This window comes from Zonotrichia leucophrys, chromosome 1, assembly GCF_028769735.1.
Source record: "Zonotrichia leucophrys gambelii isolate GWCS_2022_RI chromosome 1, RI_Zleu_2.0, whole genome shotgun sequence".
NCBI classification, from domain to species: Eukaryota; Metazoa; Chordata; class Aves; order Passeriformes; family Passerellidae; genus Zonotrichia; species Zonotrichia leucophrys.
In genome coordinates, this window is record NC_088169.1 from 25,564,013 (window position 1) to 25,590,904 (window position 26,892).

The 26,892-nt window shown below is 36.2% G+C and overlaps 1 protein-coding gene across 1 annotated transcript in view; it reads right to left on the bottom strand.

Moving 5' to 3' along the window:
• Positions 1-1,009: 1,009 nt before the first annotated feature.
• The window catches only part of ANKRD10 (ankyrin repeat domain 10), a 37,317-nt gene continuing 11,434 nt past the window's right edge, over positions 1,010-26,892 (bottom strand). The window contains exons 3-6 of the mRNA XM_064709170.1: positions 23,688-23,779; positions 9,097-9,332; positions 5,511-5,606; positions 1,010-2,659 (exon numbers count right to left, since the gene is read on the bottom strand). Coding sequence (XP_064565240.1) covers positions 2,193-2,659; positions 5,511-5,606; positions 9,097-9,332; positions 23,688-23,779 — 891 coding nt within the window. The 3' untranslated portion in view covers positions 1,010-2,192. The remainder of the gene's footprint in view (positions 2,660-5,510; positions 5,607-9,096; positions 9,333-23,687; positions 23,780-26,892) is intronic.

The following is a 26,892-nucleotide window of genomic DNA, read 5'->3' on the forward strand; positions in this document are numbered from 1 at the left end:
TTGAAGTACAATGTCTTCCAAGGTATTTTTAGGTGAAAATGTGTGAAGAGCAAGTGAATGAAAACCAAATGTACACAAATTTTAAAAATCTTGCCTTATGAGCAGAGCATAAATCTTATCTTGCTAAAATTATCTCCCTAACATTACATTCTCATATGCCAACTTACCAAAGCTGTACCCAAAACCAGCTCTCTAGGGATCAGTTTACAGCCGTGGAAAGATGGAGTAAGGTAAGATGGCAGTGCTTATTATGAGCTGCTTTCATTTATTTGAAGAAGTACCAGAAACCATATGGAGCAAACCTGGCAAATACTAAGAAGATCCCCAAGCCCAAATGCTGCAGCAAATGAGAGCCACTGTCTCCTGTCAGTACAAGGGCAATGGCCTGTGCTCCTTTAATTAAATTAAACCATCTAAAACCAGGGCCCAGGTACAGCTGCCCAAGCACAAGCAAGTGGTTAATGTGCATGCCAGAGCAGCTCATCTCAGGTGACACTCAGCTTTCACTGGTGAGCTTTTTTTCTTTTTTTTTTTCTTTTTTTTTTTTTTTTTTTTTGTTTCCAGAAGGCACAGAGGACTTCTGCAGGTCTGCAAAAGAACTAGTGAATCTTCCTGTCAGTCCTACTCTCAATCTGAATACACTGGGAGCATCTCGGGCCTAGTGACCCATACAGAGTGTAAAGTAATTCAAACACTGATTCTCTGCAATGAGTAGCACTTTGCTTAAAAATGTTTGAATGAGACTATAACTTTTTTTATTTACAGATAGGCAGTATTCTAACCTAGTATTTTTTAAGCTGAAGGCTAATGCAACTTGTCATACACCAGGTATCCAGTTTGTTTCTGTAATTCAGTCAAGGAGAACTTGTTGGGCTGTTCTCATTTGCTTTCATATACTGACAAGAAGAAATTCACCAGCAGCATTGAGCAAGATTATGAGAATTGTGACTTATAAACTACTGAATGCTTTCTCAACTTGCTGCTAAAATAATAACATCTAAACAAAATATTCAGATACAATGTAATATGTTTCTTTATTTTTTTAAAATCCAATTTGTAAAGGTCCCTTTTTAAACAAAACAAGAACAAAAAAATCAACACAATTCAGAGGGCTTATCTCATTTACCATATTCTTCCCCACTCTTCACTTATAACACAAGCAGCAACTTATAGTATTAGTGCTCATATAGTGCACTTATATGAATTTTGATTTGTGTATTAAGCATTAAATACAATGTATTTTCCGTGAGCATAGCCCAAAGAGTACACAACGTTACATTTTCAAAGCATATGTTAAAAAAAAAGACAATAAATGTATATCCAGGACAGTCAAACTCAAATACTTTGACTTGGCAAATTCTATAACGAGTAACAGCAATTTTAAACTGCGTACAAAGCAGAACAGTGCCAACATGCCTCCAGTCTGTGAGCTATGGTAAAACATCAAGCACACATACAAAGGAGAGAAGCCCAAGAAACCCACCACAGAGCTAACCTGAGGCACACCCAACTGCGACCGAACAAAGGCAGCCCACGCCCCCACTCTGTAATGCAAAGAGCCCAACAACAACAGAAAGCATTTCTACGCTACAGAAAGTGAACAGCAACTCTTTCCAAATTTGTCTCCGCTTTTTAAACAACTCGTTCAAAAAATTTAAAGATGAACATCTAATTATACCAAACAAATGTACAAACTATAAAGTCAGAGAAGCTCCAGAAGATTGCCACTTTCAACCTTGCATAGTGAGAGCTGGCACTGATATTGCTACCATAGCTTCAGCAGAAGATACAGAAAAGAAAAAAATTACTTCTAAGTGATGCATATATGTAGCATTTTCTTCACAAAATTCAGTTAAACATTGTTTTAATAAAAGGGAAAACAGCTCTAAAAAGGGAAAGATAGTGTTCACAAGCTTAGAAAAAAAATACAAAACCAGAACATTCCATAATAAAAAAATAAAAATAAACATTCCATCATGACAGCACCTATTTTATCACTAAATAAGCCCCATACATGCAACAAACTACAACTATTGTATAAGGCCATCAAATTAAAGGTTTACTTTTCATATAAACAAAGTGTAAAAATAGCAACAAGTTGGGATCTTCAAATTTAATGCTATGTGAGGATTCTGTCCCCCCAGTTTCATTTGGTAACAATTTCAATATGGTTTGATATAAATGTCATTCATCTAGGAACCGTGGTACAAATACATTGTGCCTAGGACAGTGTTGTCATATCTCTGTTCGACCTTGACAGAATTGGAATGCTCAACAACACTACTGAGTTCAGGGATGCTTTCAGCAGTATCCCCAAAACCATGATAGTGTCCATAGTGCAAAGTGTCCCCAGGGTCTTCCACCCAGGAGGGCCGGTTGGAAACACAGCTACTGGGGCTCCCATTGAGGTGCAGGGACCCACACATATCAGTGGAGTTGCTCATGGCTTTCTCGGGCTCCTCGGTGCCGTTGGCGGTGTGCAGCCGGTGCCGGCTGGGAGAGGTGACCCCAGGAACGGCGCCGTTGGGTGCCAGTGCCAAGCACTCCTCACGCCTGGCATCCATCCCACCGAGCTGCCGTGCGGCGCTGAAATCCAAGTGTCCATTGATGGCACATCCATTTGTCAGTGCACTCAATATGGAGCTACTGCTATTCATATCTGCATTGAGAAATACACCTGTCACCAACAATTAACAGTAAATCGAAATACATCAAAATGTCTCCACTATACTTCACTTACTTTAAAATGTTTCCATACACAGCTTTGAAAATAAATCTATCCTTTCTTTATAACAATGCAGGCAGCTCCAAGTAATGAGATCTGACCAGCAAATTTGTGGCATGGATTCTTACGTTGAAAATGCAACTATATATCCACATTTGTTTTGAAAATATGCCTATATTGATTTTTGCAAAGACAATGTGAACTTCTCAGATTTTTTTTTTCATTTAACTGTAAGAAGTGCAGCTGACAACATTCTGGACAGTGTTTTCAAAGGAGGAATAAAAGTGATCTTTCCACCTTAATTGTAATGCTCTCTTGGGATGGAAGATTATGTACATACAAGAACTGAGTATCTGTGAGATGGTGAAGGGTGGGTTTTTTTCCATTTTGCAGCTGTAATTTAACTGTGGCTTTTTTTTTTTTATTTGTAACTCTCAGAGTACAGTAAGCACTGAAGTAAGTCACATAAAGAAATGTTACATTAGAGTGCTAATATAAAATGTTTCCAAGTTCCTTTATTCAGAAAGTACTTCAATGTACCTAGCAGCTTGCTAAATAACATACTGGGCAGGTTTGTATTTAATGCTAGGTTTATAACAGCATGTGCACAATCCACAATGAAAATGCCATACAACAGCAACAGCAGAGTGCACAGAAGACTAAAAAATACTAGTAGCAAACAAAATTCTAAAAATGTGCATGCAAAAATCACTGACTGTTTTGAAGCAATTTCCCCTTTTAAGTTAGTAATTAGTACAGTAGGTTTTATTTCCATGAACAGATTTTATCAGTCTGTCTGAACTGCATGTTTTGCAGTGGTACTCAAAAGTACTAGCACAAAAAATGCATGACACATTCTGCCTTTAAAATATAATTTATGTCTATATTGGTAAAGATGAGCAAGGCAAACATAGCAACTACAGAGCTATGTGGTGACATTTTAAGATTTTACATTCTGTGATTATCCTTGGATACATGCACATATGTTTATGCCTCCATGAATGCATAAACCCATGTGCAAAAAAGGATTGCATTTACTGTAATTTAGTCTGTGGGCAACTTCCCACATTTGTATAACACTGGGTTCCCATTTAAGTGACACATAATGAGTACCACTGTCTGACAAGGAAGAATCTGGAGTTTGGTTCTCTCTGTTTTTTTGCATGGCTATTATTTGAAGCACGAATTACAACACTGATATTTCACAGACACCAGTATGTTACACAAGAAATGTGTCCAATTTGTAACTCACTGGATGTACTAACTGGAGTTCCCCATTTAGTCCCTACATCAGTTAAAATAACCACATCAGCCAGCCTCACTAACCATGAATTCTCATTAAAAGTGGAAAAAACCCCCATAAACCTATCACGACATCACAGTTAATACTTCAGTGATAAAAACGCACAGAAGGAGTTTCATATAGTGTTTATTAACTGAAAAGTGCAAACTTTTAACTGTTTAAAAATAAACCATTATAGGCTGGTTTTGCCAAATCAAATTTAATAAATCTGGCACTTCTATTAGGTAATATGCCAAAGTAGCTAATGAATAGTTTTAGTGATAATTATAGAATGTTATTATTGGTTAAAAACGAGCACCTGTAGTAATACAGCAATAGTATATATTTATGAAATAAAATAATTTTTCCATAAATAAGAACACTTAGTAATTATCACTGGAAAATACCATAGTCTACTTTTAATGTATTGATTATATATATGTATATCTATTTATTCCTAATATATTAAAATATCTATTATTATCATTCCCTTTGTTGACTTGGATCTGTGGTACAAAGCATAAACACTTCTGGCAGAAAAAATTGATAAATAAGAAATTAATTTCTGAATGTAATAATGCACGACTGTAGTAACTCCATGTCTTAAACTACAAAGTGCAAAAAAGGCTGACCCAAGACAGTTTTAATCAAACTCTATACACATCCCATCACCAAAAGCATCTTGATTAAGCAGCCCTTAAAAAATCTAGAGCATTAATATAGAACAATCCTAGTAACATTTTGACTGTTTCATTATGATTGGTACAAAACACAAAATCTGTTTTCCCAGGTACACTAGTTCTAAATAGTAGATTAGAACTGTGACGTCTGGTCTTCTATTTACATAAAAAACCCCACAGCAGGATACTGCACTTATGTCATTGTGTCTGAGCAAGTTCTGAAGACAAGGTGTATGTCTAGATTATTCTCTATAGTATTTATCGTACTATCTTGAATATAGTTTTGTCATAATGTTATTTTCAAAGCTAGAATATGCTTCCCTACCAGGTCTTCTTACTATCTACTCAATCAAAATGAAACAAATAATTTAACTTATGTCTGAATTTCCTTTAACTCAAAATTATAGCAACTAGAAGCAAGGCACAACGTAATACAAGCCTCAGGTTAAAAGTGAAACCGCCATCGTGGACTTGTTTACTTGAAATGTTAAGAAATTACTAATAAACCTTCTCTTTCACCATTACAATACATTGCATGAAACAGCTAATTTTTTGATACCTACTAAACTCCCAATATAATGGGTGTTACAGCAATACAATAGTTTTCAAGACTCCAGACAACAATGTGCAAAAATAAAGGACTAAGTTTTATACTTAAATTAAAAATAAAACGCATATTGATTCTTGCAACGACAAGGAGTTTGCATTGCAGAAACAGTGTATATTTCAATTTCTTTTGGTCCAACAGAAGTACTCTCCTGTTGTTTGGTGTCTTCAACCATTTGAGTGTTGTTGTAGTTAACAGCAAACTGTCCACTCCCACCTGATACAACAGCAAACTCTCTATCAACGTGCATATTGTCAGCATCGTCCTCAGCTCCTCCATTCAGCATTGGTATTAAGCCATCAAAGCTGTAAGCTGACAGAAAAAGTCATGTTTAGTCATAAGTGCCCACTTGAAAACTCAGCCCACACAAAGATGAGCACTTTGATTATTAAAGCAAACCAGAAAATTACCAAGGTACCTATCAGACTTTGCACCTACATATTAAAGTTACTAGTAGGATGCACAAATAGATTGAATGAGGAGAAATTTAAGTTACTCATACTTAGGCTTTACAGGGATTGTGGCAAAACCAGCACATTGCCCAACTCACATTCGTTTACTGTCAGTTTAGACTGCTCCCTTTTTCACTCTCAAGGGCCAGGTCCCAAAACCCCACCCTTATCCACACCAAACTGCTCCCAGGGATCTCTTCAAGAGCTGAACAAGCAGAACTGTCTTTGAAAGAAACTGCCAAGGGGTTAGACTGCTGGGGGGAATGCTTTAATAAGCAAGATGGGCTTGATTTCACTACTACTTCTTGTACCTATCCAGAGAATTGTTCCACTACTATCCCAGCAGGCCCTGCCCTGCTGTCATTCACACTGACATTGACACACTCTTCTACACACACACTGCACACACCCTCAATGTTATGTCGTAAATGCCTGCTTTGGTGGACTTCAATTCCACTCCTACTATCTTGGGCACAACCAAAATTTTCATAAGCTACTCATTTTTAAAGAACCCTAAGTCCCGAACTGTTCCAGGGCCAAAGAGATTGCTGAGGGTTTAAATGACGTCAGGGCCCTTGGATCAGCAGGCTGCAAATTACCCTAAACCAGGAAAGACTTTTTTTGTTAACTAGAGGAATATGTAAGGGCAGTTTCATGTTGGCCAGTTCCAAGGTTCAGTTCCAGGAATGCCCTCCATCACACCTCACACAGAACACCCAAAGCATCTGTGCTGAGGCTGGTGACACCTAGACAGTGGCTGTAAGCAGCACACACATCACAGAGCACAAGTCAACCTGCTGAAGGCTGCACTAGAGGGGTTCAGGATTATGACTGACACAAACACAGCTGTGTGACCACTTGGCCCACTGTGCATCATCATCATTGAACCTGTGCACCCTCTGCTGATCTTCCCATGAAGCAAGATGACATTTCTGGAATTGATTTCACAAAGATGACATAAAATTCAGTTTATGTTCCTAAATAAAAATAAAAAACGATATGGCATATATTCTGAAAGTGGTCACCAATTTACTTCTGTTAATCACACTTGAGTAATTAGTTTCTGATACAGTGTTTTATGTACCAGTGTCGCCTGATTTTGAGGTTTAAGGCTTCTTTTAATACTATGCACCCGTGAGCAGATACACCAGTGTGTATATAAACAATTACAAGTAATGCCCATACACTGCCCAGTTGAGTTATTCCAGGGCAAAGCACACCTTAAGCATTGATCTTCTCTCAACTCTAGTGCATACAGCTTCTTGTAAGGGACTTATGCTGTTGCAGCAAGTCATTCCAAAGCAGTGATTGCTCCAATCTGGGGTACAGCAATCAAAATCTGACTTTTCCCTGCAAATGTAGGTTGGCTTCACTCTCTGAACATCTGGAATCTCCTGCAAATTGTCTTTAAAGGACAACGGACCAGTGAGGTTTTAGTAAGGGTTTAAAAATAACACAAAATTTGGCTTGTTCTGTAAAAAGGCCAGCTAAGCACAAAGATGCACTGATAACTCATTACTCAGCTCTATTATTACACCTATTTGTTGTTCACCAAAATGCCTCAGGAACAGTGACTCATTCTCAGTGCAAGAGACTTTTCACATCGATTCAAGAGTTATTACTGATGCTGGTGTCTTTGAGGGCAAACACGTCAGATTAGAAACTCCACAGCTGGGATGCATCTCTTACTTACTCCAAGAACCTTCAAGCAAAAGCAGCAAAGCTTTTGCATTTGTTTGTGAAGGTCTTAAAAAGTCATATTGTTAACAATTTCAAAAGTCATCTACTCCAATTGCTTTTCCAACATTTCTATAATTGTTCAGCAGCACTTGTTCACTTCAAGCACTGTCTATTTGCTCAACTTAACTTAGGTGCTGGACCAAGTCTGAACAGTGAAGGTAATGCAGACACAGCGCCACTGCCCCCGATTGTGGGGAGATGCTGCGCACTGACCAGCCTGGAGCACATTCTGAAAGAGACAGCTGCTCAGGAACACTCAGATGGGGCAGCTCTTCAAAATGCAAGGTAAGATAACTTGACTTCCAAGCAGTGCGTCCTGGTAGATCAATGGACTGAAAACATCTTACTGCAGTTGTTATGGACACTTGTGTACTGGGCAAATTTTCTTATTCTATGTAGCTGCTTAGGAAATACTTATTCCTGAAGTGTTGTATTTAATTGCCCAGAGATTCTTCTCCATAATGAAATGTATCATTTAGACCAGCTACATGAAGCAACATATCCTGTTTATGATTGGCCATGGAGTACCCAGTTAAGGTCTCTGACCTGGTATAGGTGACATGGTGTTTGGATAGCAAGTACTGAACAAACAGTAGTGTTGACATTGATGTGATTTATGTTGCCTATGTCATATTTAGAAATGTGGTTTAGGTCTCAATTCCCCCCTTGCTATCTGGAATTAAGCACTGTTTAAGCCCATTCTATTTGGTTCGCTCAAAGCAGCTAATGTTAGAACGTCAACTTTACCTGAACAAAGTGCCTTCCATGAAGTCCCTTTCCTGATGCTAAAGAACAGCATCCTTTAGCATCATCAGGAAAAATGAGGTTTAAGTGCAGAATTACTCCCTTGATTTTAGTAAGAATTTAGTGGAATGACCAATAGAAAGGAAGAAGATAACTCTCCTCTATCATGTTACTCAAGGTGTTTCTAAAAACATCTAAAATATAAAAAGATTTCTACACAGAGCTATCAAAAAGTATCTTTAGTTGTACCATTTCATCATGGCTGGCAAAGCAGTATCCTCAACATACAAGGCTGGATAGGAAACCTTAAGGTTCATTCTGTTCTTACACCCTTGTGTAAGATAGCAGCTTCCCTTGGAAAGCAACCCTTGGAAACTCAGGGTATGCTAATTTACAGACATAACCCCTCTTGATTTGGGAAACCCTTGTGCATTCAATTTCTTCCATCTACCTTATGCAGCAGTTTCTGAACTGCGAATTAATCCCTGAATGGGAAATTATCATCAGAACATCCAAGCATCTCTCTGAATCAATGGAACATTACTTGGCCCTCCTGAAACTGAAGAAACTGAGGAAAGAGTAGAGACTAATTTCAGCTCCTACTCCTCTGCATAATTATTCTCAGCATCATGCAGCTTTAGCACTCTCTGGAAACAGAAATTTCTGAACACGCCAAGATGATGACAGGGAGAACTGGGATCCTGTGGCATGGAGTAATTGTATTAATCTGCTTTTTGTATTAATATGTAATTTAGATATGTGAGTTTGTCAAAAATACTCAACATCCACTCCAAAAGACTTTAAAACTTTTATTTTCCTTTCTCAGGACCAGTATCAACCCATCCCTTTTACCTCTGGGGTCTCACCTTCTGTTCTAGCCTTCTTCACTCCAGCAGACTCCGCATCTTCAAAGGATCTCTTTCGACTTGTCCCACCACTGAAAGGATTGGGACCTGCATTCTGATGAACCCCATTTAAGGTGCCATTGCTATAGAAACGATTCAGGTGACAGTTCTGGAGGTTCAAGAGAAACTGGGCACATTCTTGGAAGCCCTGGGTATGTGCAAGGTCTGCTGCTGTCAGGCCACTGGCATTTCTCAAGCTGTACAATACAAAGAAACTGGATTACACTCATTCATCAGGCTAGCTGGCTGCTGCTGCTGCCCTTACTGACTATCTATCTGCTGGTGATGAGAGAAAACATACACTTAGCAAATTTTCCATTAAGAAATTAGTTATCAATCTTAGTTCATAACTATCTTAACTTTTTGCACATATATCTCACTTCTAAGCAAAATTTGGGAGACAATACACTTTTAAATAAAATCAATATACTATGTGCCTTAAACCATCTTCCTATTTAAACTTCCCAAAATGCTTTATTCTAAAACAGTCTGAAGTAGCTAATCTTTACATAAACTTCAGACCAATTTAAGTGTTGAATTTTACCATCTTCTGCAGTTTATTCTGCAATCTATTGCTTTAACTTGAGCAAAAGATCAAATACTCAAAACAAACTTAACATGACTTGGCAATTGTCCATGGCATTCTGGTTTCCAAGGTAACAACAACATCACTATTTTTCCTAACAACAAAATACAGACATATTTAGTAAGATAGGTATAGATGCTATACTTAGCTGTGCTTTGCTTATACTTTTGTTTCAGGTTTGTTTCTCATTTCAAAGTGTGTGACATCATAAGTACTTGGACTTGCTTCAGTAATTTCAATCAAGACTTTTATGTGCACAAGAGAATGACACTGATTTTGCATATTCTAGTGCATCAAGGAGGTTAGGAATGAAATCAGGAAGGACATGTAGATATGCAGAGGTTTAATTTGAAGAAGTGTTGAATTATGTGCATTTACACAAACACACAGGATGCCTTGTGCTCAGCAATTCAGGCTAACTTCATCAGGAAGAGCATAAAAGTGGAGACAAGAAGGCCAGCAATGACAAAACTAGATGGTGATGCAAAAGATGCCCATTAATCTTTCCTAATATTTTTCCAGACAGATGTAACTAGTCAGAGAAGTGGAATTTTTTTTCTTGGCTTCAGTCATTTAGACAAGTGCCTTACTTAGAAATCCAGAAACAGACCGGCTAACAGAACAAGAATTCAGAAGATTAATAGATCTGATTCTCTTGAAACTCCAGCTCATGAGAAGAAATCAAAGAACAAAGCCCAGATCTGCTTCCTAGATCACTGTAACTTACTTGCTATAAATAAGAAAACCCTTAGAAACTGACTATTGCAGAATCACAAAACCCATAATCTAATCCAGGATTAATTTCATCCGTACTGTACTATTCTAAGTAATTATTTACTTGGACTTCAAGTGAAATTCCACAGAACAGCAGTCAAGAGTGCTCTAGAAAGTAAGACTTCAGAATACTGAAAAACCTAGTTAGTCAAAATAAATGAAACCTCAAGGTGGGATTAGTTTTGAATATCTACAGAAGAACTGCAAAGTGCTGTGCATCCAGTGTAGGCAGTATATGAATGGGATTAATATGAACAAAGGAGAATTAATGCTAGCATCAGGACAAAGTTTTAGAGTATAAAGCTTGCTGAATCTTGAGAAGAGTCTCTTCTCCTCATTGTAAAAGCTGCCTATGATATCAGAAATTCTACTGTCAATCCTTTCCCCTGCTGAACTAGATGACCTGTTAAGGCCACTAAGCAACAAATATTTTACACTCCTTTAGCAATTCTGATTTACTTATGCAGCATAAGGATGTAGACCAATGAAACTACAGCTTAGGAAACAGAGTTTTAACAGATCTGTTCTGTTCAAGAAGAAAAGATCAGTTCTCCGACATTTTTTTTTTATTTCTGAGCCGCAAAAGAACACTAAAAGAAATCTAAGCAAGAGCAAAATAAACAAAGTTACGCAAAGATAAAAATGACAAAACCAAAACGGTACTGAATAGCCATCTAATCTAAGAGATGTTCAATTCTATTACTTAGCAAGTACAACTGAACACTAACTCTGCTTTTCAAAATTGACTGTAAGAGACTACAGTTCAGTCACCATTTTCCAAAGGATCGTCAATGTAAGATGCCAGAGGCATTTGAAGATTTATAAACTAAGATCAAAGTGTGTAAAGCTACACAACCAAACTCTGGGAAAGAAAAATTTCCCAGAAAAAAAATAAGCAGGAGAAAAACTTTGAAAAACTTTAAAATGCAATGAACTTTGATATTTAAAGATCTGTCCCATTCCTACCTCTGCCTGAACTAATACTACTCTTAACAGATAGACAAAGGTGTGCTTGTTTTACAGAAATATCCTGGAATCACTGCATAGACTTCAAGGGACTCAAGCCTACTGGATTAAACATTCTTGCTTCTGAAGTTTAGAAATACCTCTTTTAAAGGTGTGAATCTGAATTTAGCCTATCAAGTTAGTAATGAAAAGATGAAAAAGTTCAATGAAATAAGGGGAGATTATAAAGTTCTAGACTACTCTGAAAATTGTCTGAACAAATGTTACGGAAGACAACACAGATGTTCTCTCTGCTCGCTGACATTGGAAACACTAATTTGAATATTTTTTCTATATCCAGTTGTCAATGTCCATGATTTTAATGAAAGTCCGATTATTCTTGGACTTTGATATACTTTCAAATTTCTGTTAGACTGCCTTGCATTCCAATATTAACAGGACGCAGTAGAGGAAAAGCTGACAAATTTTGCAGAAACCTTCCATGACTTTCTCAAAAACAGGCTAGAAAGATGAAAAAAATACCTACTTCTTTAACTGATTTCTCCAGCATTCTCTAGGAGGAAAAAAATCTGTCAATGAGAACACAAAAGGCAGCAGGAGGTAGCTGTGCTATAATAGCCTATCATAACCAAATGCAAGTAATAAAAAAAAATTGCTAATGTAAATAGGAAAAAATAATAAAGAAAATGTTCTTAACAGATATCATGGAGTTTTACCAGACTGGTAATTATTTTCAAAATAATTTAGAAATACTGTCAATGACTGTAAGGATTCTGAGTCTGTAACAGAAAAACAGTGTAAAACACAGTCCCTTCCAGAAAGCCTGGAGTACTTGAATGAATTAAAAAGCCAGGATATCTACTAAACTATTCTTTATAAGTGTTAATCTGAACTTGGAGAGGAACCACCCTGTTACAGCTGTAATTACAAGTAACTAGGAACACATCTAATACTAAGTCTGCTGTCCATGTCTGGCAGGAAGAGTCTGCCTCAGCTTATCCCAGGAGCTAAGAATTTAAGTGTCATTACTGTAGACAGACTAGATTATATGGATGAAAATAGAAATGGTTCACTGTCCCAGCCACACATAAGAGGAGTTCAACCTCTTATGTGCAATCCCTGTCGGCCCTTGGTTATGAACTGCAATTATATATAAACTGACTATCAAGTGAAAAGGAGGAGGAATAGTATGTGATTCATTTGGCTACCAAGTGTAGTAGCTACATGACATGGAATGCATGGCTAAAAAGGGAAGAAAAATCAACAAGCAGGAAACTCAGATAGTCACTATATTCAAGTAAATTCACAGCTCTTTCAGTTATTAGGTGTCCCTTGAAAGGTACTTCATTTATTGTAGCTGCTGACATAAAGAAAAAGGATTGGTAAAGAATATTATAACTGGAAGTAACTTCAAGACCTGGGCTGCAAAAGATAAAACACTGGAAGAAACAGTGGGCAACATGGACAGAACTACCTAAATGTCATGGGTCTTGAAAAAAAAAAAAATCTTATTTTCCACCCATCCTCTGCTTTTTTTTAGTTAGTTGAAGACAAAAAAATCTGTCTGGTACCAGCTTTAATCTTTCATCCTAAACACCCTGAAAGAGTGGAAGCTCCAAGAAGTTTGAAACACAGTGATACTAAGTCTTCAGGCAAACTGTCCTGTTGTTACTGCTAACCATACAGCAAATATGACAGGTCTATTTCTGCAACTGCAGTACTCAGAATTAAAAATGGGGACAGAAACTTCTAGCAGGTTATACACTTTATTTTGTAGGGGTTTTTGTTGTCATTGGCTTTTTTAAAAAACTTCTTTTGTGACAAAGATGCCAAACTTCAGGACAAGCTTATGTTCCTTTTCAAGTTTGTCTCTCAGCTAGGCGTCTAGCTCAAACAAGACAAACAGCAGGTCACAAACACTGCATTTTTCACATGAATCCATTAAAAAGGAAGAAGCCAGCAGCAAGGAAGGTGTGGAAGGATGGAAGGAAGACATAAGCAAGAAAATCAGAATAAGTCTTGGAAAGTGACACATGTTTTATGCTTAGTCAGCAGTATTCATTGACTTGATGCAGAATTTTCTAAAGGTTGGCCTAATAACTATCAAATCAGAGAGCACTGCTCCAAAAACTTACTTTGTTCTCTCTCCAGCAAAAAAGTCAAAAACTGAAGCCAACTTTGAAGGTCAGTCTAGCTACACAAACATGTGGAAAGGAAAACTGAAGAAAGGACACTGAAAACAAAAGCTCTGAAAATGTCATTCCTTTTTTGGCACCTGCTCCAGACAGGAATATACACGAAGGCACGAACTGACAAACAGGAGAAAAATTCCTTACTTAACATTGCCCAGGGCTAAAGGCAGCCATCAGAAAGTCAATTCACTCCATGTTTAGAAAACACATATCTTGCATTCGTTCCAAGGCAATTCAAGTATTTGAAAAATGACTGAGTCCTGTTCAGGATTTTTCATTAAGCAGTATTTTTTTGCTATATACTTTGTCCCCATGTAATTCTTATTACTAGAAACAAAATCATGAAGCACACTATTATTTACCCTCAGCCTTCCTGTAGGCTAAAATCCAGGAGCTGGGAATAAGAACATCTTGTTTTCTTCAAAGTACAGAAGTATAAGATGCTAATTCCAATGCAAAAAAAGAAAGCCAAATGTAAGGAAGGATACATTTTCATATTATAAAGCTATACTAAATAGAAAAAAAATCCATGAGAAAAGATGATGAAAGTCTGAATATGAATGAGTAGGTGATCTTGAAGTTTCTTGACATACGACACTTGCTTATCACACTCTGCAGTGACAGGTGTTTTCATAAATAAACTCAAAACACACACTGATATATTGAGTTAATGCTATGACTTTTGCATATGCATTTATTCACAGACCTACAGTGCTTAAAACACTCTTATAACATGTTTTTCTTCTTCCATCAAGTGATGTCCACAGGCAGTCTTGAAAACTGACTGATCTTGGCATGAAGAGGACTGTTTTTTTACGATCCATTCTTCTCCCTCTGGGTTGACATCATCTGAACTCCCATTCTAAATGAGAGTCCTGGTACCCAATTAAAGCAGCTATAAAGAGGATACTGATGAAGCATGACTTTAGGTATTTCCTTCTTCTGAAATGCCTTTTCAAAAATGTTGGCTGTGAGTGTAATTCAATTGTTGCTCTAAACCAAGAGACAAGTGCATTATCTGGCCAAACAGGATTGGTGCAGAGAAACACGAATTTAACTTTAAGCTTAGCTTTATTTAGGAGGAAATTTTCATCATATCAACCTAATTTAAGAAGTTTCCTAAAGGAAGAAAAAAAAAATTGAGGCAAGCTTTTAAAAAATATTCAAGATGCTTCCACTATGGCTAAGCAATAGAAAGTAAAAAACAAAACAAAACCAAGAAAACACTCAAAATTTAGAATTGTTTAAATATGACTTGGTGCAATGAAGATTTACTTCAGTGAAATGTACAGAATTTTTGAAAGATCTGTAGAAAGAAAACAAAGACTGGTGCTTCTCATATTGAATTATAAATGCTATTCAATTTACTTCAAAAAATTGCTTCTAAGTTGCTTCAACGGTTCATTTTTCATATTCATTGGCAGAAAAAAAACAGGTAGATTTCTTTTTAACATAGAAATATCTTAGAAATACACTATCTTCAACTTATAATGTCACATACCTTGAAAAACAAAACAAACATTTGCTACACAAAAACTCAATAAATATTTTTGAAAATCATTAATGTAAAAAAAATCTCCTGAATGTTTAATTTGAAATAGTGATTACAGCACCTACAGCTTACTGTGTTTTTGTTAATGCCATGCGACAATCTAAGAAAATAAACCACAGTTTTCGTATATCAATGTAATATCTGTTAAAAATTACTGATCTCAATTATCTATTGTTAGTTTACAAATAAAAATGTAGATAATTGTAAATTAGGGTAAGCAAAGCATGCAAATCTATAGATTCTATATCTGAATTCCTAGATTAGCATTAAAACCAATCACCGCAACAAATACCTCAACAGTATGCCTTGTGTGCAGAAAGGAAGCGATACTGAACATTCAATGCCACAACTGTAAGGTTTTCGGAGAAGCACCTGTGGCAGTTTCAGCAGTTTCTATATGGAATGCTCCCCCTTTCTAGGATTACTTGAAAAAATCAAGTCAATTCGAATTACGTAGCTGTAAAACATTGACATGTGTAGTTTTTACAGTTTCAGAATCTTCTGTTTGATTTAAACGGGCAATGGTGCATAAACAGGAAACTTATATCATAAGGGATCACATATTTGCAGGCAACATTAAGATTAAAAGTACATTAACATACAATAAGTGCTGTAGCACATTATTCAATATGTAAGCCATTATCATGTGACCACCTTAACAACAAGATACTAAGCCTTTTATGCCTTTAAAAGCATTATAACTTTCATCCTGAAACCAATTTTTCAGTTCTCCACTGAAATTTACATAGAATGGATTAAAGTTACCGGTCAACTCATGGCTTCAATTACTTTAAATTTAGTAGGCTGTATCTCAAAAGAATTAGTAGCTATTCCTATATACAAAAATTAGCAGATACAAGGATTAAAACAAAACAAAAGAAGAAAGAGAAAAAAAGATCAGAACACTAAAACGCCCACAGTGAGAAAAATTGTTTCCTATATAAACAGTAGTATACTAGTGTAAAATTTCTAAAGCAAAATTATTTTAAAATACTAAACTTTAAGTGTTTTAACCCTTTGGTGTCCAAATACAGAAGTTATAAAATTGTTTCAAACTTTGTTTTTTCCAGATACCAAGAGAAAAATAATCTTAACTAAACAGATGTGTGTCACTGCTGGAGCAGCTATACAAATTCATGCTAGAATTACACACTGGGCATCTACAAAAGCACAAGTTGGTGCCAAGTTTTTATTTCACAACAAAGCATCTGGCAGCTGAAATTATTTTACACTTTAAAAACCAGTGCTAGAGTTCCTGTGAACATCATCCAAAATCATAACAAGAGGAATATACTGAACAGAAGGACTCTGCTTTGTGAAGCCACTTTCTCCACAGGAAAATCAAAGTTCACTATGAATTATGCAGCTATAATTAGCTCCTACATAACTTCAACTCCTGACTGAGCAAACACTGGCAGAAGAAAGAATTCATTAACCATGGTAGGCAATGTTGCAGTTACCACAAACATCACCATCAGGATTTTTTGTTGTATCTGTATTCCCATTTATATGCTTTGCTAAAGACCTCAAACAGTGCACTTAACTTTCAATACCTTTTGTACAAAATATTCACATTTCCAAGTAAACCTTCCCATGATCTATATAGGCTTGACTTGGCCTAGTTCTAGCAACAATATTTTTAAATTCATATTTCATTATTTAAGAAGTGATCCTAATAACAATTCACAAAGGGAAGACAGGAAAGACTATGGTAATTCTTGAAACAACAATCTGATTGCAATACAGCATAACAGAAAAGACCTTTCCTACTTAAATGAAAGTATTTCCTAGATCACTAGCGAAATTTAATTCCAAATAGTAATAGTACTGCAGCCACTTAAAGAGAATGTAAGAATTACTTAGCCAACCTTATGACAATGATAACTATCAGTGCTGTTAACTTCATGTTTCTAGAAACAGAGCAAGAATTGCAAATGAAGTTGCGAACAATGAAGAAAGTGTAATGGAAAACTACTGGGAAGAGGTTCAGAGCAAACTCTAAATTGAAAAGATAAAACAACCTTACAATACAGATATCCACCAAGATGACTCTAGTAGCAAATAAAATGACATTATTTCCCCTCAACATAGCAAATGAAACCCAAAGGTAGCTTAGAATTAGAGAAATGAAGGAAACAAGCTTCTCTCAAAAGTGCCAAACTTGAAAGAAAGTTTACGCTGTTCAATACAAACAGCATGGACAGTACAAGTTTGGAAATAAAAATGAAGAAGTAAATTAATGTCAAGGTACTTTTGTACCAAAAGCAGAGCAAAAATCAAGAATAAAAGGAAGATGGCTTCATTATTTTCCCATAATAAGGACACTATCAAGCTACACAGTCTTGTTAGAGTTTTTTTTTTGTGTGAAAAATAACTTGGTGCGTTTACTCAAGCAGACATAAAATCTTCTGGATTAAGGAACTGCTGAAGTGCACAAAACCAGTTTAAATGAGCTTCACGAAAAAAAAACCACTCAAACTTAGATTTTTCTCCCTTTATAAGAAAATGTATCCATCGTATATAAGCCAAATCAAGCAAAACAGAATGAAGCTGAAGAGTAATATTTTCCTTAGGTTATGATTACCAAAGCTCTTCCATGGTTTGTTAAGCCTCCATGCCATGAGATATATCTGGTAATCAGTAGTGCATGACACATAAGAAAACTTTTCTGAAAAACCTGAACATGTTCTGGGCAACACCACATCTACCTCCTGGGTTTTTTTGTCCAGAGGCTAAGTACTAGTTGGTCTATGAACAACTTTACTGAAAAAACAGAAACCAGATCAGCAAACAAAACCCAAATCAACACGGCAGGCTAGAGCAGATGTTGCAATAAACAATTCTCTCACCATGTATCTAGTCAAAAACTAATGCCAGATCAAGCATAGCACCCCTACAAATCACCACCAGAGACATCTGGACTAACATCAGAGCTAGTAAGATTACTATATTTGGGATGTAACTGTTTCATTCACTGTATTTAACTCTGGCAAAGCTCCACTTCGTAACACTTTAGTTTATCCACTTGACTTAACTGTACCTGGGTTTCTGTTGCCAGAATAGCAACAGAATAGCTTATCTTGCAGGAAAAAAAAAAAATCTATCTTAAGGGAAACTGCACACACTAATGTGATCATCAGCACAATATCTTACATGAAGGTAGATCAATCCCAACAAAAAACCCCAAACATTCCTGTCAGAAATCTGAGCCATCTGCACATAAAAGTCTTGGTAACACTTCCATACTCTTTACCCAGCTCTCTTGGACTGAAGAAAAGTCAAGAAGCCAGTGCTATAAGGCTTCTCACTAATGAATAAGCTAAACTATCAAGCTCACATGTATCAGTGAATTTTCTCTCTCTGTTTCAGAAAGGTCATAAGTATCATTGCTTTAACGATGGATTTTACTTTATTCATAAAAAACACAGCCTCTCATATTCTGTGGTATTTTCCAGCTGATGCCAGTAATCACTGTTGTTATTCCACCCTCACTAAGAATAATCTGCATTCAAACTGAACAGGAATTCAGTGGTAGGAGTTTGTCTCAGCTTCCTGCAATTATTAGGAATGTCAGTAACTCAGAAAACTACATTTTTCCAGACTGGTTTACTCTAAGACTGAGCCTCTCTCATTTTTATCAGTCACCCATGCATATACATTCTGCTTTGGTATTTCCAAATCTTTTCTTCAGACTAAATCCAAATTACTGCCCTACTTCATAATCACAAGCTCCTACAAACCACCTCAAGTACTGCTACAACCATAGCAACCAAACAGGAAACCAAACATGGAAGAAATTACCAATCTTTACTTGCAGTTCCTTAAAGGAGAATTAGTGTTTCACAACTGAAATGTACATGCCACTTTGAATTTGCCTTCCCATAACAATTTACATAAAATGGGAAAGGCAGAATAAATTCCAACATGTGTATCCTCTACACTGAAAAATGGTCTCTACAAGAATACTACAGTGATGGCCCTTAAAATGCTTGTTACATACAATTAAACAAGAATTGCCATATATTCTTCATTAATTATACAGCAACGTTTAATAATGCAACAACAGCACTTAATCCAGCAGTTTAACTAGTATCTGGAGGCAATCAGGTTTATAAAAAGAATGTGTATGAAGTGGTCTGAGTTTGGAAAGTACCAAACAGATTATATAAGCACTAATATACTAATTAACAGATAAGAACCTCTCAGTTGAAAAAGCACCTAAATCCAAATGATCAGTAAGATCCTGAAGCATTACTCTCAAGATGAGGTTAATTTAATGACTGTGAGAAAGCAGAATGTTGCTTCTACACTGAATCTATGCTGTAATATAGCTTCTGAAGTAAAGAGGTGACATAGTTCTGGCCCTTCACAAGTACGTTAACACCAGAAATGGACTGCAGTTCAATATTAAAAGCTTGATAGTTAAGTTAGCTAGGCAAGAAAAACAAGCTCACAGTAAAAACCTGCAAATAGCTTCTAGGATCTTAAGAAATCAAGAAGCTATCCATTAACTAAGACAGGAGATTTCTGAACCCTGGGACCCTTCAAGAAAAGAGGCCATGTAAGCTTCCCCTCCAGACTGAAAGGAACTGAGGGTTGGCATCAGAAAGGAATGGCCGACTTCTGCGCTGCCATGAAAACAACACGTCACTGTCTCTTCACTAGAGGCGACTGATTTTCAGGAGGTCAAGAAATCTCAAAAGTACAAATGAGAAGAATAAAAGCTGAGATATCACAAGAGTGCTCATGTGGAACAGAAATACAAGAATTTCACAAAGGACTAATCCAGCAGCACTAAAAATTCACAGCAGACAGACTTCTGTTATGGAAGATGGATAGCAGTTGCAAAGAAGAAAAATGATATTAATATTGCCTTTTTTAGCAGTTTGTGACACACAAGTTTGACAAGAAGAAATAAAATTAAGTAAATCCCTGTCAAAGAATGAGAATAAAGGTCTTGCTGAAAAACCTAGTATCAGTGATAGGACATTTCTGGCATGAAATTTACACACACACAGATGAATGCCAGACAGCTTTAACAAGAAAGTGGCTGAAGTGTCTGCCTAAACCAGATCAACATCACAGTATGAATCTGTCATCTGGTGGAAACAGATGTACTAGTTTATTTATCTCAGCATGTCACCGCTTCTACTCAAACCTTGAGACCAGAGTATATTAAACTAGAAGGGAAACTATCTCTTTAGGGTCTCATAACATGCCATCTTGGTATACAACCCAAATTTACCCAAACCTGAAGATTTCTGGCAGGCAAATAAAAAGCTTTTCTATAATACTATTCAAATATCATGATCAGTAAAACCTTCAAGCCATCAAGAATTTGTGTTCAATTGGATGGGTACATACCAAGCCACAGTCCATTCCACAAGTTACACCTCTCTCTAGCCCAGGATAATACAGTGTTTGAAACTTCTCTCTTAGTTCTAAATCAAGACACTAAGGAATACACAACTGCTTAAATGACAGCTGCAGAAGAATTTTTATTCAGAGATAAGTGGACACAATGCACAATTGCACCACATGTAAGTGGACATGAAGCAAGTCAGGATAATCAATAATTGAATCTGCTTCTTTTTGATTCAGGAGTGTCCCGTGTTTACAGCTGAATTTTGTATTTTTATATATGCTGTGATACAATCTGTATAACTACATTAAAACACAGCATTTACATAAGAGTGCAAAAGAGCAAAACAAAACATGGCACCAAGAAGGCTTTTCCTCTATGAACAGCTGCGGACACTTGTCTGTCACCATGATAAATAATACACAATTAACCATACATAAATTGCATCAATATGCCTTTTAGTGAAAATCCAGCAGTAATTATGGATACTTTAAAAGGTACTATCCACATTAAAAAGTCAGTTACACAGCAAACCTTTTCACTCATATGAGGACATTGTGACCACCTGCTTCCCCCTCTTCAAGGGTCCATGAATACCATAGTTAGTGGAGCAACCATTTTTATGGCTGTAGGACATACTGTGCACAGAATATGCTTCAGCTAAAATGAGAAGGTAAATACCACAAAAAAAATCAAAATATTTTCACTAGGGTACAATTATTATTTTTTAATATTATTAAAAATTTACACAGGAATAGAGACCCAAATTCTCTCTCATCAATTAGGAAAACAATGCAACAAGATTAATGAGATTTATACTGCAACATCCTGTCTTTCTCTGCAAAAGCAATACACTAGCAAGCCTGAAATATAGTAAACTAGAAAAATTAAAGAGGCTATTTTATTAAAACTAAAATTCTTACTTTTATCCTTGACTATTATCAATATTCTTTGTCTTCCAATATAACCAAAGGAGGATATAAAGTAGAAATGTGGTAAACACTGATAATAAGATTTCTCTAGTCCAAGTTACTTCATTTAAACAGCAAAAATCACTAATTAACAAAAAAGACGTTTCTTGCAATATTGCATTAGTGGTTACTAGTGTTTGTGTAATAATGAAATCTTAGCATCCCTGTTCTACTTGCCATAAAAACTAGGGATGATGGCATTATGGACATATATTATAAATATTGTGTAGAGGTGCTTGACTATTTGGAATCCCAAGGGGTACTCCATTCATCCTTATGAAACTGGACTTCAATACTGTTAACTACACTAAGAAATAAAGAAAAAACTGGATTAGAGGATCTAATCCCAGTAAAAATAGAAAGTACTTATTCATCATCAGTACAGATCAGCAGTTTAATTCTAGTTAGTGCTCAGTTCTGTATTTCATAAAGTTCTTGCCTTGGTTTTATCAATCAATTATCAGTCAATTTTATCAGTCAGTTATCATTTCAGTTAATATATACAAATTAAAACTCAAATATACGGCTAAAATCCCTCTCCTTTTCTTCTAACAGGAGTAATAAAATAAAGGAGACAGAACTTCCAAAGCATTTACATTTTCATGTTTTTACAAAAATGAGGAAATCTACATAACCATTAATCAGGGCCAGCTTTCAAAACCAGATGACCCAAAATTAATCAGTGTCAACAGCATATACATGGATTTGGCCTAATTTAACAAACTGAACCTGGAAACTAAGGAAAAAAAAATCCTCACCCCTATCAGTCAATAGCTAACTCCCTCAGGTGACAGGGCCAAGTCCTTATTCTCTAAATGATTAAACCTGGGTTGCTCCACAAGCCTTTTGCATTTGCATCCCTGATTTTGCCATTCCCAAGATAGGACCTGATGTTTAATTACCTATCTGAAACAGAGATGGAATTCAAAGTTAGGAAACTGAGAATTCACGTTATTTCCTGTTCATTACAACTGCTATAAACCTACACTGCTTCTGCTGCAAATAGCTTTGGTAAAAGACAGGTATCACCCATTTCACATTGTTTATGTAGTTCCACAACTTTTCTTTTGGTTGGCTACTTTGTTAAAACCACAATATTACATACTAATTGATGATGATAATTGAGGTTTGCTCAATTCCACAGTAAATTTAATTCCAAGTTTTTCTTAAAAATATCCAAAAGTGAGGAAAAATGGGAAATTATACATTCAAGACTGATTTATTGTGCATGTCAATAACTGAGACAGCTTATTTTGTTTTTCTATAAAGAAATCTCTTCATACAAAGCACTTAGTTCAGTACTAGTAACCTAAAGGTAATATATTCCCTGAATACTCTATGACACAGCTAAAAGAGTTAAATTTTATTGTAGATTTATCAAGGCAGCATTACAAAAACAGTAAGATGGAAACCAAAGGGTAAAACAAGAAATTAACTACATGATTCTTAATTCACTTACAACTTCAAAGTTCCATAGTGCAGGTTAAAATACAGTAACTAGTTACCATTTAAGATAATAAAGCTAGTTCTAATTAAAACATTTTGCTAAAGTATTGATATTATTTATAAGCCATAGAGCTTATACTCAACATTTCTAGGTGAAAACTGCATCCATTTTGTCCATGCTGTAAGTTGCAAAAGTTTGTGAGCTTTTCTGAATGTTTTTGCAGTACATAAACCTTTAAAGAAAAAAGTTAACAGGGCAAATACACAATACACTAACAAACAGTAATAAACTAATGGTGAAGTGTGTGAATTGCTGTTTTGCACATAATGCTGCTTTTGCATTGTTTTCTATCTTTATTCATCACTGCAAAGTGTAGATTTCTTGTAAAAAATAACTACATGCTGAATAAACTGTATAGTTTGGGGTCATCTGACAGAAGCACAATAAATATTTTACTATATCAGATGTATGTGCAACACTAATGTAGCACAATGGTATCATTTAATTAAAATTAACTTTATTACTAGACATGCAAAATATCTTAGGCTTCATTACAGTTGGACATGTCTAGCTGTCATTATTATTTGGATCACGTGTCTGCTGTTTTGACTTTTCTTTCTGAAATTAGTATCTATGTTTACCAATCTAAGTTAGTCAGCTACACACACAACAATCAACAACAAGAAAAAATACCTCACTTACTCTATTTGCGCACCATGAGCCACAAGGGCACTTATGGAATCCATACTACCAGACCGTGCTGCTTTATGAATAGGAGTTTCACCAACATAATCCTGTAAAGACAAACTACATTTTGTCAAGCATAATCTTTCTAAAAATTAAAATACTATTATTACATTACATTACTTTAATTAAGATAGCAGATATATAAAAGCAGCATTTATTATTAGCTAGCAAATACATCAGGTACTTTATCATTACTTTAAAGTCTGCAGCTGGCAGTCAAGTACATTAGACTTTTAGCAAAAGTAACATTAAAGGCATTTAACTCACAAGATAAGCCTTATCCAATAGCTCAACAATCAGCAGACTCAGATTCAGAAAACTGGTCAACCCTCCCAACATCCACCACTGCAGCACGTTATTCTAACACCTTCATTTGCTGGCACTCCTTTCCCAATACACTGGGCTGCACAAGCCCTCTTGAGCTCGGGAGCAGCAAGGCTGAGTGTGTGGGACTGTGCTGCTTTCAGATCTTGCTGGCACACTGACTCAGTCCTTGAGGCTGGCACCATCAGTACTCGGCAGGAGAGGAGCCCACACGCAGAGCTTACTGCAACAGAGGTATGCCCAGTGTTCACAGGACAGGCCAGATCTCCCCCAACACATACACATTGATTCACAACCTATAGATTTGTCTTCTCTGATCTTCTGTCAATTTATACTCCATTAGTATTAACCAGCACATCCAATAATTTAATTCTTTTGCATAATGTGCAGACATACTGGGGGTAGAGTATTGCTTTTCAGGCAACTCCCCCCCATTAACTGTCTTACAGGTAACAGGGAGGATCTACAACAATTTTACAAATCCAAGCAAGCAGCAAGTAAATTCATGCATCATGATCTACAGCTGCAGAGAAGTTCAGTACTTGCAATTAACCATCAGTATTAAGAACCACAGAGAAGAATCTGTAATGAAACATTGCCTTGGAATAGCAAGTAAATGTTTGTACTGGTCTATTAATGTGATTCATCCTCAGCACTTCCACAGTGTAGCAAGGGGTTTTTGGTTGATTTTTTTTTGGTTTATTTTCTCCCCCCTTCTCTTTGTCTCCAAACTTTTGACAGACTTCACTAGTCTGTTCCAGATATTAAACATGTTCTAACTGTATGTGCCTCAGTTTAGCTTCCCTGTTCCTTTTATAAAAATATCAACATTAGCTATTAAATTAACACAGCACGTTTACTGATTCGCCAGTGTTCACACACAACAGGGTTCATGCCTAACTCCACAGTACTGGCTAGACTTTAGCTCTACTTGAAATGTGAATGTATGCAAAATATGACCATACTACCTAGAAGCTACTAAGTGTCTAAAATTGTCTGCCAAGCTTTGGAGAAATTTAATCCTATCTTTTAGGCCATGTAAGTATAACTTGAAAATGAATTTTGGATTATAAGGTATGTATTCTCAATTTTCTACTTGACAATTTTATTTCATGGTGAAATATCTTTACAACACGTTACAAATTCATGGAGGGTAAGCCAGCTTACCTGTGCTTAAGACATATATTCAGCCAAACAGTGAACTACTTAGCACACCCAGCAGGGAACAACAATGGCACCAAAGTTTACTTTCTTATAAAATAAGGAAAACTGTTGAGGCTGATAAAGTTTGGACACAGGAAAGAGTAGCAATGCTTAAAGGATTAGAAAAAGGCTATAAAGCCCTTCTTTCAAAGTGGATGTCTGCAGCTGATGGACAGAAGACTGCTTTCCAATGAAGTTTATGCAAATTTTTCCTTTTTGTAACTTCCCCTGAAGTAACAGGAAGAGAAAGAAATTTAAGAGAGGATACAATTTTTAAACTACCATACATTGAAATTTATTTGAGGCTAATTTATCCAGAAAAAACTTATTTGGGTAATAAATTTTCCAGTCATAAAAGCTGTCTTCAATTCATCATTCTGTTACTGTGTCCTCCCCTCCTCCCTTTTGTTAAAATGGCCAAAATATAGAAAGTAAGTGATTTGCCTCTTTTGGTCAGCATTAGTATCTGCAAGCCCAAGTCTAAGTTACAAGAGATTCACTCAATATGAAGTTCAGGTTAGGGTTAGTTGGCCATGCATATGGCAGAGATAAAATCTCCCCTAGCCCTAAACACCTGGCACACTGCCCACAGTAAGATCTAGAGAACTGAATTCCATCCTTGCTGTGGGGACACACAAAAAGAATGAGAGAAGACCTTTGCAAAAGGACTCCCCAGCATTGCATTAGAAAAATGAGCTAAGCTTATAGCAGCTACCACCTCCATCACCAAACAGAAAAGATAAGTATTTCAGAAGGGAATATATGTCTTAAGAAGGGCTGCTTTTGATCACTAGCCCAGAAAACCATGTATCCAAAGTTAAGGAATTCAAATAATACTTAAAAAACAACAGAATACACAGACGTAGGTTTTTATAGCATTCCTTTTAGTTACAGTACCAAAATTTCAGTTGTCATTACTATTATGTGACTTTGAAATTCTCATAAGGGGCCAAATATATTTGCACTGAAACACTTTCCTAGCTCTCCTCAGAAATTCTCTCTAGATTTTAAGTTTGACTAAATGAAAAAGAAATACACATGGGAAAATATATACATCCCACTGAAAGATGGCTTTTATATCTTTCAATGCATGGAGAAGAAAACAAAAGTACTCTGTATGAGTCTCAGAATAATTGTTTTGATTCAACAACTGGAATGGATGTGACCTAACAGGAAAACAAAGTAACATTTTTTTCCAAGAAGTTTCTGAGAGCAGTTCAGGGTATAGCCTTTCAGCACATTCTCATGTGTAAAATACTTCTTCCCTATCTCTTTTATCTTGCAAAAGAAGTTCTTTTATTTTGAGAAGCTCTATTAATTCCTCATTGCCCCTGATAACACCTCATAATCCTTTAAACTGGTCACACTCCCCATCTGTGCTTGAGTCTGAAACAATCCCTTTTGTAATAATATTCCAAGAAGAGAAGCATCAATGACTTGGACTGGCCTTTCACAACTAGAGCAGAACTCGTCCCTCTGTTGCAACACTGCACAAACAGCCCAAACATGCCTCATAATCTAGATGCATTCTAAATAAATGAGTAGAAACTCAAACTAAGTTTCATTAATTTAGCATTCAAGATAATACATTTGATAGGTTCTGTAGTTACTAAATATTTTGTGCACAGTGCTC